This window comes from Schistocerca americana, chromosome 2, assembly GCF_021461395.2.
Source record: "Schistocerca americana isolate TAMUIC-IGC-003095 chromosome 2, iqSchAmer2.1, whole genome shotgun sequence".
NCBI classification, from domain to species: Eukaryota; Metazoa; Arthropoda; class Insecta; order Orthoptera; family Acrididae; genus Schistocerca; species Schistocerca americana.
In genome coordinates this window covers 849940371-849956511 of record NC_060120.1, presented here as the reverse complement: position 1 = coordinate 849956511, position 16141 = coordinate 849940371, and the positions used below count along the sequence as shown (strand labels likewise).

At 38.9% G+C, this 16141-nt stretch overlaps 1 protein-coding gene across 2 annotated transcripts in view; it reads left to right on the top strand.

The window, feature by feature from the left end:
• The window catches only part of LOC124595639 (phosphatidylinositol 4-kinase beta), a 254187-nt gene that overhangs the window by 212320 nt on the left and 25726 nt on the right, over positions 1–16141 (top strand). Inside the window, exons 1-3 of one of the 2 annotated variants that reach the window (XM_047134471.1) lie at positions 110–199; positions 2143–2353; positions 4284–4945. In XM_047134471.1, coding sequence (XP_046990427.1) covers positions 2184–2353; positions 4284–4945 — 832 coding nt within the window. In that variant the 5' untranslated portion in view covers positions 110–199; positions 2143–2183. Of the gene's footprint in view, positions 1–109; positions 200–2142; positions 2354–4283; positions 4946–16141 lie in introns of those variants that run through there. The other variant, XM_047134470.1, reaches the window with a different exon arrangement.

Below are 16141 nucleotides of genomic sequence, written 5' to 3'. Positions count from 1 at the left end.
AGCTTAAAAGTTTGGAGTAGTATAATAATATTCAACGCGTATAACTCATTCTGTTCTCTGACTGTTATTTAATAAGACGGAGCGTATTCAAAGGTTGGCCCCACTGCCAGTCGGTACTAATCTAATATGGCTGTCGTGGCAGAAAGTTGTTACGAATAATACGAGAAACCAATTGGTCCATCGAAGTGGGTTGATTTTGGTGAGTTGCTTTATATTTATTTACTTATTTTTACAAGGGCAGGTTGTTCTTTACATTTCGTTTGATGCGTTTCGCAGCTGAATATCGAAAGAATGTGTGTGTTTTTGTTGGGCGGTTGTACAAGCTGCTGCATAAACTGCTTCAAAACACGGAAGTGACGGGGAAATATTTATTATTCGTGTTGTGCTGATGTTTTCATGTGTGTTGTGTAATGTATGTAACATTTGTAATCAAATTCTGTTCGCAGATTTTAATAGAATCGGTATGCGTCCTCAGTTGTCACTTGGTCACACCCTAAATGTCAGTCGCACGGCATGCGGGATTAGCGTACATCTACATGTACATGTTTTTAATTTAGAATTTATTGTTATAAGTAGTGTAAAATCTCAACACAAAATGCTTAACATTAGTACCTTACAACGGTAAATCTGCTGTGCGTTAATGAATCCGTCGTTAGTCATAGACTCCAGAAGTCATTCGCCCGCGAACGCAAATTGTAAATAATTTTACACCTGACGGCACAAAAAGAGAAATTTATCACTTGACGTTACCTCATGATCGTTTTTGTAGATAATTATGCTAAGTCCTTTAAAAACCTTACAGTTTTTTTTTTTTTTTTTTGAAGTTTTCAGTGCATAGCCTACTTGTCTAAAACGAAATCATCAATAAGAGTAGATTAGTTAATGACAACATTTTCTCTTTAAGTCACGCGCTTTGAGTATCAAATTTACGTATTTAGCGTGTATTTTTAGAATATTGTTCTCGTTCCTTGTTTATTAAGACGTTTTATAGTTTTTGTGTGAAAATTATTCATTACTGTGAGCAATCGTTGAAACTTAGGATAATTATTATTCTAGTAGGCCTACATCATCACAAAATTTACAAGACCTTTGTTTATGTTTACGGAAGAGCAGTTTTCTTTATTATGTTAATTGTTTGAGTCTTAATTGTGCTAAAATTAGCACCTCAGCTGTCAAAAGATTAAATTCAGTTGTCTTGAATCTACAGAAGTCTTGCATGTTTGGCTATAATATCAAACGTTTGCTGTAGATTAAATTATGAAAGCAGTAAGTGCTGTATACATGTAGCACCTTGGTTAGTTTTAAACAGTGGCTTATTTCGCTAGCACCTGGTGGAAAGTATTAAAGGAGTGGGAGGCTACTTTTTCAGGTATATAATTTGTTTTATTGCAGTGGTGTATGCGGTTGATGTGTGTTATTAGACTTATGTACAAATTCATTTTTCAGTTAGGCCTATGTGATTTCTGTATTACTTATAAAATAGGTGACTAGCACTCAGTTCTGAATGCACTCAGTTCTTTAATTTTGGCAGGCTAAACAGATTATTGGATGTTGTAAATAATATTTTGAACTTAGTGCTTCTTTTTAATGCTGTTTTTTATTTATTTCTCTGTATGTGGATGTAACATCTGTCTGTTGGCATTTTATCAGTACAGTCTTCATAGTCTAGCTTATTATTGAAAATGTTTTTATAAAATACTTGCATGCTCATCTGCAGTCCACATACCTACCAGATGGCAACAACTGAAGTATAAGGGGTTCATTAACTACACACCAGCCACAGTAGATTCTTGTTATACAATCACAGAAGAAACTTTTCTCTGGCATTTCCGTAAAGCTATTCATCAGTTAAATTTTCCAATATAGTTTGTGTCTGGCAGTTGCTTTCCACTACATGAGACTTCCACAGTTGGCAGCTGAATTACATGTTGCATTTATGTAGGCTATTTCATTTACCTTAACCACAAATGAACTACCGTTCTTCAATTGCAATTTCTAGCAGGTTACTCACTTGCTTATATTCTAGTGTAAGTTTTTACTAAAAAAAAATTATATTTCTTCGTTAATAATGTTGAAATTTACATCTAATAAGGCCGATTTTAATATAGAAACACTATCTTAGTCTTATTGCTTTTACAACAGGTCAGCCATGGACGGCAGATGACTATTCTGGCGTTGGCTGTATGATGAGTGGAGTAGCTGCGGGTAAGCAGCCGCCGTCACTAGCTGTGACAAAGCGGCAGAAGCTGGGTACTGGCAATGTACCCCCCGCAGTCCACGGCCGTGCAAATCCTGGCCTTCAGGTGCGACCACGACTCAGCAATCATCAGCGTAATCTCAGCTTGGATTTCCGGTAGGATTTTATTTTTGTTTTGACTGTGATATTTAGGGTTAAAGAAAACAGAGACATGATTGTTAATAGTACACCCAACCTTTCACATTCTGTTTTGTTTCTTGAACACACAATCCTTTTAGAAACAAGTGTGGTGGTGTTTTTAGTTACGTACTTGTCCAATATTCAAAAGATGAAAACAGTTGCCTAATCTTTTACAAGAAAAAGAAATAGAAAATTGTACTATTAGATGACATTGCCATCTCAGTTATGTGGATATTAAAAATCTTGTTATTGTAAAGGAGGAGTGGGAGAGAGGGGGGGGGAGGGGGTATCTGAGCAAAATAATTCATGTTTGCAAAGCTGACGCCTGTTAAAGCTATATGATTGACTTGGATGTATCATTGACTTAAGGTATGAATTCATGCAGTATCCAGCATGTGAGTAGATCTCACTGTTGAGTAAAATCCTTTCCTTGACTGTGAGAATTTTTTAATAAAATTATTTTCCATTCATTTCTTGCTACATGTTTTGAAAATGCACAGCACGTTGTGATATTATGAGGATGACATCATTAATCATTTTATGTAAGGAAGTTCGTGTTCGGAGTCTGAAAATTACTGAATTAACTGGAGCGTTCAATACCACTTTGCCATATCACAATAAAATTGTCATCTTTCAACCTAACTAGACCTTGCACTACATTACCCACTTTGTCACACAATCTACACTCCAGCAGCTAATACAGACACACAAGAAATATCAGTGTTCAGTTCTCTTTGTTTCCACAAGCATGGTGCCGCACAGTTACAGTGTGAAGCCGACATCTGATATTGGTAGGTTCAGTTAACCCAAACTGTTTTATACTGAAAAATCAAATTCACTTTTGCACAACATAAAGTGATTTTTTAATCAGGCATACCAATTTGTGGCTACAGAAGTTGCAAAAACTAAATTGGGCTTTCTAATCTTATTTTCAGTAGAATTTAAACAAAGCAAATTGTTGTAAGCTTTTAATCATTTTCATTTTGAGGGAGTAGAGAGGTAGGAAGAAGTTACTCCCCAATTGCTTTTCCTTATGGATGTGCACGATTTTATTGTAAGTATTGTATAATTATGACAATCTTACCTTTTCCTTTTCTTTCTTTTTTTTGTGTTTTGGATTTCAATTTCAGTTTCTCTCTTCTATCAGTATTCCACTGAAGATAGACACAATACCCAATAGTAGTACAGCAAATCAGTGAATAAATATTCATATTGTGCTGCTTAATTGATGTTGTAAAAAGTACCCTTCATTCCTCTGTAGTTATTCATATGGCAGAGTATGTGATTGTGTTGCTATACCACATGCTTGCTGGCAGTGGTGCTCCCTTTTGCTGGTAGACTTGCAGTTTTAAAGTTGTTTCAATATGACAACAGCACATGAAAGAATTAAATCTCAGTGTAACATTATTCAATAAAATCTTCTGTTATCTGAACACTTCGTGTAATTTAAGTATATACAAACTTACAGCCTCAAATATATTGCTAGGTGTTAGTACACATAATGTGGCAGTGATGTGAAGAACTGACACAACTCTTTAGATTAGAGTTTGTTTGCATATTGTATATACACCAGTAGTTAATATATTGTGACTATTCAATGGTAGGCCTTGTGAAAGGTTTTGGCTCCGAAGTATTATTTCTCACCCATCTGATACAACTTTCTACAAAAGATAGCTATTCTAAAGTGGACTGTATTATTTATTCTTATCAGTTATATTTCAGTTAACTTTGGAAATGCAGGTAAAATCAAAGGAAGTTTAAAAATTCATCTTATTGTACTATGGATGACAGTAGAAAGTCCTGGTGGGATGTAAATAATTTGAGAAGTAAAGGCAACATTATCTTTGTACTTGAAAAAGAACGTGAACTTGTGCTTCAAACAGCATGTGTTAACTTTTTTTTACAGGTCAATGGGCATTCTACTTCCACCTATATCACAGGTGACAGCAGCTACTACACTGACAATGCATCACCGCAATAGGAGTCTTGACTCTGCATTACAGAGGATTCCTGAAGTCGATGTAACGCCTAGTCCCGAATGTGAACCGTCCGACGGGAGGCTGCCCAAAACAGCTGTGCCTCCCGACGTACCCGTTGCAGGAGTTGCAGTAAGGGCCAGCCCAGTTACCGGTCGAGATCGTGAAGAGATTGCCAGCTTGGGCTCCGACGATTCCGGCATTCTCTGTGGTGGCGGTAGCAGTGACACGACGAGGGAATCCAGTGTACACAGTATAAGCCGCAGCCACGAGAGCCTTGAGTCAGGCTCTGGCCAGGATCATGTTGTCCAAGAACCGGAAGATGTGCCGCAACTGAGTGACAGTGAATCTTCTCCCCCAGTGTCTGTTGTGCAGGCTGCCCCACCCCCCTCGTCACAGTCTTCATTGACACTGTGTTGTGGTGGTGCTAATACAGAACCTTCTGAGACTGAGAAGACTGCCAGGGAACTTTCACAAGGCAGCGGTGCAAAAGATTTCTTATTAAGGTTATTTGAAAGCAAACTGTTTGATATGTCCATGGCAATCACATATCTCTTCAAATCAAAAGAACCTGGAGTACAGAGTTACTTGGGTGAGTTTTAGCTGATTTTAAGTTTGTGTGTGTTTGTGTTTGTGTGTGTGTGTGTGTGTGTGTGTGTGTGTGTGTGTGTGTGTGTGTATGTTTGTCAACGCATTTACAGTGTAATGGCATTTCCAGTTAGTGAAAAGAATGAATTTAGGCTGAACTGTAGAATTTCAGACTATAAAGCTGGATGTAAAAATCAATGTAAAATTTGCAACTACAGAGCTGGATGTAAAAACCAATTTTTTGTAGGCCATCCGTAATCTAGTTTTAGGTGCTCAAGCCTGTAACAAGTTAATGGCGAACATGAGGCAGGAAACTGCTGATCCCTGGAGTTTCAAAAGTAAACTTTGAGTTCCTTACCAGCTGCTCTTATAGTTCTTCAGACTGTGGATGCAGGGACATAAATTCCCTATAACTATAATGCTTGTGTAAAATACGTCTCTCTAAATACTTGGTTTGAAGTACTGCGTAAAAAAAAACACAGCTGAATAGTATAAGGAAGGGAAGAAGTCATTTTTCCAAAGTAGCCAATTTTTCTTACTTATACATACATCTGTAAAGTAAATATATCTAAAAACAAAGATGATGTGACTTACCCAACGAAAGCGCTCGTAGGTCGACAGACACACAAACAAACACAAACACACACACAAAATTCAAGCTTTCGCAACCAACGGTTGCTTCATCAGGAAAGAGGGAAGGAGAGGGAAAGACGAAAGGATGTGGGTTTTAAGGGAGAGGGTAAGGAGTCATTCCAATCCCGAGAGCAGAAAGACTTATTTTAGGGGGAAAAAAGGACAGGTATACAGTCGCGCGCGCGCGCACACACACACACACACACACACACACACACACACACACACATATCCACCCGCACATACATAGACACAAGCAGACATTTGTAAAGGCCTTTACAAATGTCTGCTTGTGTCTGTGTATGTGCAGATGGATATGTGTGTGTGTGCGAGTGTATACCCGTCCTTTTTTCCCCCTAAGGTAAGTCTTTCCGCTCCCGGGATTGGAATGACTCCTTACCCTCTCCCTTAAGACCCACATTCTTTCGTCTTTCCCTCTCCTTTCCTCTTTCCTGATGAAGCAACCGTTGGTTGCGAAAGCTTGAGTTTTGTGTGTGTGTTTGTGTTTGTTTGTGTGTCTATCGACCTGCCAGCGCTTTCGTTGGGTAAGTCACATCATCTTTGTTTTTGGATATATTTTTCCCACGTGGAATGTTTCCCTCTATCATATTCACTTCTATAAAGTAATGTAGAAATACTTCCTATAATTATTAGTACATGGAGATCATCACTATTCATAATTTATTGTTAGTGTACTTTACAGTTGTTGCCTGTAGTTGGTGTTTCTGTCCGTTAATGTATATCTTAACTTGTCCTGCATCCATGAGGGTTATCCTTCACCAAGGGATTTACTTAACACAATTTATGAATGGATGAACTGAATGTGCAGTCAGATGTTACTCTTAAAGACCCAAGCATAACAACTACTACTATTACCGCTGCTGCTGCTGCTGCTGCTACTACTACTACTACTACTACTACTACTTTTTATTTGTATGGTAGTACCTCCTCTATCTGCATCTACACACATACTCTGCAAGACCCTGTACGGTGTGTGGAAAGGTACCTTATCCCTCTACTTGTCATTTCCTTTCCTGTTCCACTCACGAACAGAGCAAGAGAAAAATGTCTGTTTATATATTTCAATATAATGGAAGGAAACATTCCACGTGGGAAAAATTATATATAAAAACAAAGATGAGGTGACTTACCGAACAAAAGTGCTGGCAGGTCGATAGACACACAAACAAACACAAACATCCACACAAAATTCAAGCTTTCGCAACAAACTGTTGCCTCATCAGGAAAGAGGGAAGGAGAGGGGAAGACGAAAGGAAGTGGGTTTTAAGGGAGAGGGTAAGGAGTCATTCCAATCCCGGGAGCGGAAAGACTTACCTTAGGGGGAAAAAAGGACAGGTATACACTCGCACACACGCACATATCCATCCACACATACAGACACAAGCAGACATATTTTATATATTTCCGTATGAGCCCTAATTTCTCGTATCCTACCATTGTAGTCCTTACATGAATTCTATGGTGGCGACATTAGACTCGTTCTGCAGTCAGCAGAAATGGCGGTTCTCTAAATTTTCTCAATAGTGATCCTTGAAAATAATGTTGCTTTCCCTCCAGGGATTCACATTTGCGTTTCCGCAGCATCTCTGCAATACTTGTGTGTTGCTTGAGTCTAGCAGTAATAAATCTAGTGATCCGCCTCTGAATTGCTTCAATGTCTTGCTTTAATCTGACCTGGTGCAAATCCCAAATACTCGAGCAGTACTCCAGAATAAGTCTCACTGGTTTCCTACATGCATTCTTCTCCTTTATAGATGAACCACACTTTCTCCACAAACTCCCAAGGAACCCAAGTCAACCATTTTTCATCTCTGCCACAATCCTCGTGTACCTTTCCTATTGCTTTATCAATAAAATAATTGAACAACATGAACCACAGGCAATTTGTGGGTTGCATTAGTTTTATTATTAAATATATTGTATAAGTATGAATAGGTTCACTGATAATATCTCTGGAAGTATCCATCTCACTTCTTATTGTCGTTTATATGAATTTTTATTGCCCATTAGCTTAATTATTAATTGTGCAACTCAAATTGATCCATTGTAGGTGACATTGTGTAGTGCTGTTGAGCAATAATTTAAGCCCTCTTATTTTAACTAAAATCAGAAGTATTGCTTATGAATGTGTGTGGTTTATGAGAATAAATGCACGACTGCCGTTTTATGGCATTAAAAACAAGGCATCTCTGCTTTTAAGATTGCAGATTTCTTTGTGAGGAGCTGAGGAGAAAGAGCATACAAGAAAGTGTGGTCCGTGAACTTGAGTTTGATTGATTTTTAACTGTAGCAGATTTGGGAAGATTAGTGCTTCCTTCTCTTGTTTGCTGCATTTGAGTTGTTGTTCTTATCTTAATTAAATTAAATTCATCACTCCTAAATTTGCTCAAAGAATTTAAATATTATTCTGCAGTTGTATTCTCAGTTGGTATACATGTGGATAACACTTGTGTGCTAACAGAAGTCTTGAGAAAGGCAATGGAAAATATTGTGAGAGCACTAAATGTCAGATGCTTAAGTATGGAAAGTTTTCAAACTTACTATTACATAATTTCATTAATTTTTTGGATACCATCAGTTAATAAGTCAAACTTACTGGTCAGCTACCTTTCCATAATGCACACAAGGAAATTCCGTAAGCTGAACTGAATGATTGATTGATGAAATCTTCATAGCTTTTCATCTTATCAGGGATGTCATTATTGACTATGTTGAGAAATCCTACTTTCTTATATAAGTGTATGCGAAGCTTGGCCAGTGTTGTTTGACTTTCCAGCACTGTTCATTGTAGCTAGAATCATCTGTCAGAATACGCAAGAATGGAGCAACTTTCAGTGATTGTGATGGTATGAAAAAGCTATTGTGTAGATTTTCCTTTGATAAACCTGATGTGTTGTACAGGGCTGCATAAACCTTAACTATTTCATTGGATCATAATTTCTCTCTGAAAGCTCATAAAAATGAGAAAGTTATTTTAAAGAGCTCAGTACCTCTGGTAGAATCAGAAGTATTGCCTGTTGTTGGCAAGTCAATTGTTGTTTTTGGGCGTAATGTCCTTTTGTCAGGAATAATGCCTCATTTGGTCAGCTCGTGTCAGTTCGTTTGCAGGCTCGTCGGTCGCAATATTTGAAGTCTGTGACAGTAAAAAGCAAATTGGCAATGTGTTTGCAGGCTCTAGCTGGCAGAAGCATCTAGTCCACACTTTGGAAGACAAGCTCATTGATTACAAGACAATGGGCTTTCCAAAGAGGATTCAATATGCGCAGTATTCCAACAAAGGCAACAATTTTATCAATTCTAAGGAAGCTGGAGACAAGGACAACTGGTGTACTAAACAGTGGCTGTGTAAACATAGACCATAATTGAGTACACAGTTTTATCAGTACTGTTTTGGGGTTAACGGAATCGACCCATCTACTTTGACCAATGGCGTCACCAATATGGCGGAAATGACCATTCACTACTACTCCCATATTGCAACTATGATGTCATAACGTAAACATGACAATAAACACACAAATAAATGGAAAAACCATCAAATACATATTCCTCCAAAAATATAATGAAACTAACGGGACAGGTGAGGGAAATTGCGGGTTTTTGGGTGGGGACAAACTAAAAATAAACACACGCCACTAAACCAAATGACAAAAACGATAAAATAAAATGACCACAACCTTCCCAAAATCAACTAAAAACAATATCCACTGGAATCAAACACTACTGATAACAAATCATGAAACCCAAAACTACAACCACGTCCACAATCACCACTACCTCAAAAAGCACAACAAAACAACAAAATTGGAATCAAACACTTCCTTTGACCTGTTATCCTTAAGACATCTCCACATATATCTGTCCGTCCCTGGTCCGAGACGCCGGAACTTTAGTTGGCCTCATTTCTTCACGACACACTGAACACTTCACGACTTCAGCCAACAGGCTGAACAGCTGAAGAAAATTTATTAAAGACAACACACTGTCCCCCATCATCGCTGACAACCGAAAACTGTTGACCTTGTGAGTCATATCCACACCTACGAAAGACATAAACAAAGCGATTTACAAAAATTCACACACGACGAACAGAAAAAAAAACTACAATAACATCAACATAAGAAAACCAAAATCATTAACTCACTGAAAAATATTCCTCTGAAAGCACAGTCGCCACTGATACCACACACGTGCAATGCTACCACGTAAATGAACCCCATACACCACATAACACGCTAATCATAAACACACCGCCAGAGAAAATCACCAACCACAACAATACGCCACCTATAAACTCGCAAACTAAACCAAAAGCATCACCTAACACACAACACATACACACAGCACCAGAGAGCACCACCAATCATATCATAACGACACCTACAAACACGCAACTCTCACAAACTAAATTCTGCGCCGTCGTGACGTCACACACCATTACAGCCTTACGTCATGGGTCAAAGCCGACGGGTGGAATCGGACGCTTCGGTTAACCCCTGTTTTGAGATGCATGGAGAACTCTTCAAGGAAATCATTGCATTGATTGAGCCAGGAGACAGGTATTCCATGTGGCATGTTTAAAGGACTGAGAAGAAATTGGCATTGCGACAATACAGACTGCACAATTGCAAGGAACAGATCATGAGAAAAGTATGGTGTTGATGGTTTCAAGGGTTTCTTATTCAGCATCTAGACATTGTCTCCTTAAGTTGGTGCATAGATGAGGCATGGTTCCGTCTGTCAGATTACATCAATGCACAAAACAGTAGATACTGAGCTGGCCCCACATATCATCCACAAAACACCACTGCATGATGAAAAGGTTAGAGTGTGGTGTGCGGTGTCGGCTTCCAGGATTTTTGGCCCTATTTTCTTTGATATGACTGTAGACACTGAAGTTTATATGGGCATCTTCGGTACATTTGTGGAGCAGTTGTTTGACATCAAACTTACGGAAGATTATTCCCAAATAGATGGAGCGACGTGTAACATGCCTAATGCTTCCGTAAAACTTGTAACCCGTTTCTTTGGTGACATGATAATAATAAATCAATAATTGTGGACCCCTGATCATCACCCCCCCCCCCCCCCCCCCCCAAGTTTTTTGTGGGTGTCTCATAGGCCAAGTGTACAAGAATAGACCACAGACAATGACAGAATTCTGTGAGGTCATTACACGTGAAATAAGCCACATTGCCAAAGGTGCATGTAGCATAAAGTCGCAGAAGATGGTGAAATGAGTATGAAGGAAGGAAGGCAGTGATTTGGAAAAATCGTGGAAAACCCAATTGTGGATGGCCAGATGCAAATTTGAGCTGTAGTCCTCCCAAATGCGAGTCCAGTGTGCTAACCACTGTGCCACCTTGCTTACTCGAAATAAGTACAGTTGTGCATCAATGCTGTTAGGGCTTTGTATAAATGTAATCTTCCAGTTGTCTGCTATCATAGTACTGGTGATCCTTGACGCCAACTCCCCAGCTCTTGATGAAAGGCTCTGGAATTCTATGTACTGTAGTATTTGATGGCGTGTTTAGAGCAATTGGTTAAAAATAGCCAGTGGAAAAAAATAAGGTAGATGGCCTTTGCAGTGAGAACTAACTTGTCATGTGAATTTCTATCCACAAGCTCAAGCGGTCCAATGTGTTTGAGCAAACAACCGTCAGTAGTGCGTCAGCCGCTGCTAAACAGTTGCTCATACTTTGCTCATTGCAGTAAAAACTAAGCTCTTGTGCCCCTCGGTAATAACAGCCTTTGGCTGTATGTTTTATATTCATAAGTTCTTGGTCCTGGCGAGGACACAGATCATCTTTTTTCTTCGTCATGATTTCTTAAGTCACAGCATTAATGTTATGTAAGAAATGAGAAAGAGTAAGTAATAATGTCGGTGGCAGTTAGCCAGCTCTCGATGAAGAAATTTATAGTTTTAAAAATGTGAGAGTATTTCCGGCACCAATATGTGATAGCTGAGTCAGTATTGTCAAATTGTACAGTGAGTAGTCTCTTCTTGATTGATACAGTTCTGTTTCTTTTCAATTGCAGCAGAAATTTTTAGATCAGAAATACACAACAATGATAAGATAGTAAACCTCTCTTCAGATTTTGTATTAGAAAGGACAACACAGTAAGCATTCTGCTCAGGGTGGAACCAATTTATCGTGACACCCAAACCGTGACTGAAACGGCAATAGACATTAACAATGAAGGCAATCACAATGGGTTTGTCAGAATGTGAGAAGTCGTTTCACTCATCTAACTGGCCCCTTGCAGATGTTAACATGAAATGCAGTGATCAAAGTTGTGTGCTGTTATGTGGAAAATAGCTTATGTATCACCAGTGTTATCTTTTAAACTTGTAATCTCATCATCCCCTACAACCCCCCCCCCCCCCCCTCATGATTGCCAGGGGTGCACCAAGGCAAGGAATCGACAAAGTTTATGTAATGAGAAGTACGTCGGAGGAAAATTAATTTTGTTCCCATGTTGTTGTGGCTTTTAGCCCAACCGATGATGCTCTCAGTGCTGATCTATCCTGTGTCTACAAGTGCACCCTACATCCGCTTGAACGTGCTTACTGTAGTCAAGGTTCGAGCTCCCTCTAGAAGTTTTACCAGCCATTACTGAAGTGACCCTACCCTAATGCCCCGTGATATGTTCTTAAAAACATATCCTTTCTATTATTCAAGTTGTGTTATAAATTTCTTTCCCTTCTGATTTGATTCACTGCTTTGATTTGGTACTTCATTAGTTATCTGGTATACCCGCCTAATCTTCAGAATTCTTCTGTAGCGCTGCATTTCGAAAGTTTCTATTCTCTTCTTGTCTGTACGGTTCAATACCCAAGTTTCGCTTCCATGTAATGCTACAGTGCAAACAAATACTTCCATAATAAACATTCTGATCTTAAAATTTCTATTTGGCAATAACAGATTTCTCTTTTTGAGAAACACTTTTCATACTACTGCAGCAAATATTGAAAAGTTTGGTAAATTGCAACAGAATGAAATAATCATAGCAGGACAGTTAAACACATTTTTTTGTATGTTCCCATTAGACTGTTGAAGTGTTGGGAACCCTCCCAAAGAAAATGCAGTTGTTATCTTTCTGAGTGCACGTCACCAAAACAGTAGGACACATAACAAAAATCGTGAAACATAATTTCCATGGTTACTGCTGTACTTTACAACTGTGCAATCATATCTTTAATCATTTTGCTGTATTTCAAAATCCTCCCCTCACCTCACGATTTTTGAAAAAGTCTGGCTACTGAAGGATTTAATTGAAACAATAAGGTCTCACACTCTGTCGAGTCTGGGAAAAACCAACATGGAGGTGGTGACTGGCAATTGTAGCATGAAGAATATAGAGTCTATATTCAATTTCTTGCCAATTTCTTTGTATCATTTCCTCTGTTACTGTTGCAATCATCATTAGTGATGTGATGTTGCAATGTACGAATTTCGTCCACTTTGGTCGCATAGACGCGGTCCTTCACAAATCCCCACATGAAGAAATCGAGCAGCATAATGTCAGGTGAACGTGGTGGCCAGGCAATGGATCCTCTGCATCCGATCCAACGATTGGGAAATTTCCTATCCAGGACCTTGCGAACGGCCATTGACCAATGCAGTGGAGCTCCATCTTGTTGAAAAATGATGTTGGGTTGCAAGTCTTGTATATGAGGGTACAAACTGCTCCAACATGTCCAGATACACTGACCCATTCACTGTTTGTTCCACAAAGAAGAATGGTCCAACAACCCTGTCATGCATTAGCCTGCACCAGATGTTTAATTTAGGGCTATCACGAACATGTTCAATGTCAACAAGCGGCTTTTGAGAACCCCAATCCAAACATGATGCCTATATTAACCCTTCCTGATAGATGTAAGGTTGCCTCACGTGAGAATAAACATCTTTCCGGGAAGCTGGCATCCATATCAATACGCCGCAGCATATCCACAGCATATTGTTTTCGGCGTGGTTTGTCGTTCGGCATCAGATGTTGCAGAATTTGCACTTTGTAAGCACACATAGGAAGACGCTGGTGAACTACACAATGCAGTGTTGATCGAGGTACATCAAGTTGCCTAGATGCTTGACGAACTGACTTACGTGGGCTTCTGAGAAACGTTTGTCTGATGTCCTCCACTGTCTCTTATGAAACTCCATAACGTGCACAGCCAGAATGTTTCAGAACACTTCATGTTGCCAGAAACTTCCTATACATTCCTTAATTGTTTTCACTTCAGGTGGATCACATTCATACACATGACGATAATTTCTTTGCACAGTAATTGGTGGATTTGTTTCTGCAAACCGCACCACTGCTTGCACGCGCTGCTTGGGAGTCTCCATTTTCACTTCATGCGACCGTTCTGCACTCTGGTGATGATACTTGGCACTTATGATGCAGAAATATAAATTCTTGAGATGCTCTACAATGTGGTGCATTTTTCATTGTCGTATCTACTGTAGTTTTTCTCTCCTGGGTCCTTGAAATCAGGGAGGTTTGAGTGGGACATCCTGTATTGTTATTATTATTTGCAAATATCATTTTGTGTAGTCTACAGAACTGCTAAACAGAACTTACAGATCAAAATTTGGTAGAGGCAGCATAAAAACGTAATGAATTCTTGCAGTTAAATGATTTTATTTATCTAAACCAAATGAGAAGCTATAAACATAGCAGACCTGTTAAACTTTCTTAGTTGCAAAAAATCAAACAGATACAAATTGGTGATCCCTTGGTGCTTCAGAACATGTCTACCAACCGATCCCTTATACTAGACAAATTGTGCCACAAATTCCTCTTCTCCCTAATTCTACTCAGTACCTCCTCGTTAGTGTGATCTACCCATTTAATCTTCAGTATTTTTCTGTAGCACCACATTTCAAAAGCATCTATTGTCTTCTTGTCTAAACTATTTATTGTCCACGTTTCACATCCATACATGGCTACACTCCATACAAATACTTTCAGAAATGATTTCCTGACACGTAAATCTATACTTGATGCTAACAAATTTCTCTTCTTCAGAAACGCTTTCCGTGTCATTGCCAGTCTACATCTTAATCCTTCCTACTTCGACTGTCATGAGTTATTTTGCTCCCCAAATAACAAAACTTATCTACTACTTTAAGTGTCTCTTTTCCTAATCTAATTCGCCCAGCATCAACCAATGTCATTAGACTACATTCCATTATCCTCTTTTTGCTTTTGTTGATGTTCAACTTATAGCTTCCTTTCAAGACACTGTCCATTCCGTTCAACTGCTCTTCCAGGTCCTTTGCTGTCTTTGACAGAATTACAATATCATCGGCAAACATCAGAGTTCTTATTTCTCCTCCATGGATTTTAATTCCTACTCCAAATTTTTCTTTCGTTTCTTTTACTTCTTGTTCAATATACAGATTGAATAACATTGGGGAGAGGCTACAACCCTGTCTCACTCCCTTCCCAATCACTGCTTCCCTTTCATGCCCCTTGACTCTAACTGCCATCTGCTTTCTGTACAAATTGTAAATAGCCTTTCGCACCCTGTATTTTACCCTTGCCACCTTCAGAATTTGAAAGAGAGTATTCCAGTCAACATTGTCAAAAGCTTTCTCCAAGTCTACTAATGCTAGAAACATAGGTTTGCCTTTCCTCAACATATCTTGTAAGATAAGTCATAGTGTCAGCATTGCCTCAAGTGTTCCAGTATTTCTATGGAATCTGAATTGATCTTTCCTAAGGTCGGCATCTACCAGTTTTTCCATTCATCTGTAAAGAATTCATATCAGTATTTTGCAGCCGTGACTTATTAAACTGATAGTTTGGTAATTTTCACACCTGTCAACACCTACTTTCTGAGGGATTGGTATTATTATATTATTCTTGAAATCTGAGGGTATTGTGCCTGTTTCGGATGTCTTGCTCACCAGATGGTGAGTTTTGTCAGGGCTGGCTCTCCCAAGGCTATCAGTAGTTCTAATGGAATGTTGTCTATTCTGGGGACTTGTTTCGACTTAGGTCTTTCAATTTCTGTCAAATTCTTCACACAGTATCATATCTCACATTTCATTTTCACCTACGTCCTCTTCCATTTCCATATATTGTCCTCAAATACATCACCCTTTTGTAGACTATCTACACACTCCTTCCATCTTTCTGCTTTCCCTTCTTTGCTTGGAACTGGTTTTCCATCTGAGCTCTTGATATTCATACAAGTGGTTCTCTTTTCTCCAAAGGTCCCTTTAATTTTCCTGTAGGCAGTATCTATCTTAACCCTAGTGATATATGTCTCTACATCCTTAAATTGTCCTCCAACCATCCTTGCTTAGCCATTTTGCACTTCCTGTTGCTCTCATTTTTGAGACGTTTGTATTCCTTTTTGCCAGCTTCATTTACTGCATTTTTTATACGTACAGTTTTCATGGTGGATCACAACATATAGAACATAGGATTGACATTATGCACTCTTTGACGAAGAAATGTTAATGTACTGGATTCTGAGTGTGAACTTTCATGTAGTATATGTTAATTGTGAGTTGACGCGGACTGTCAT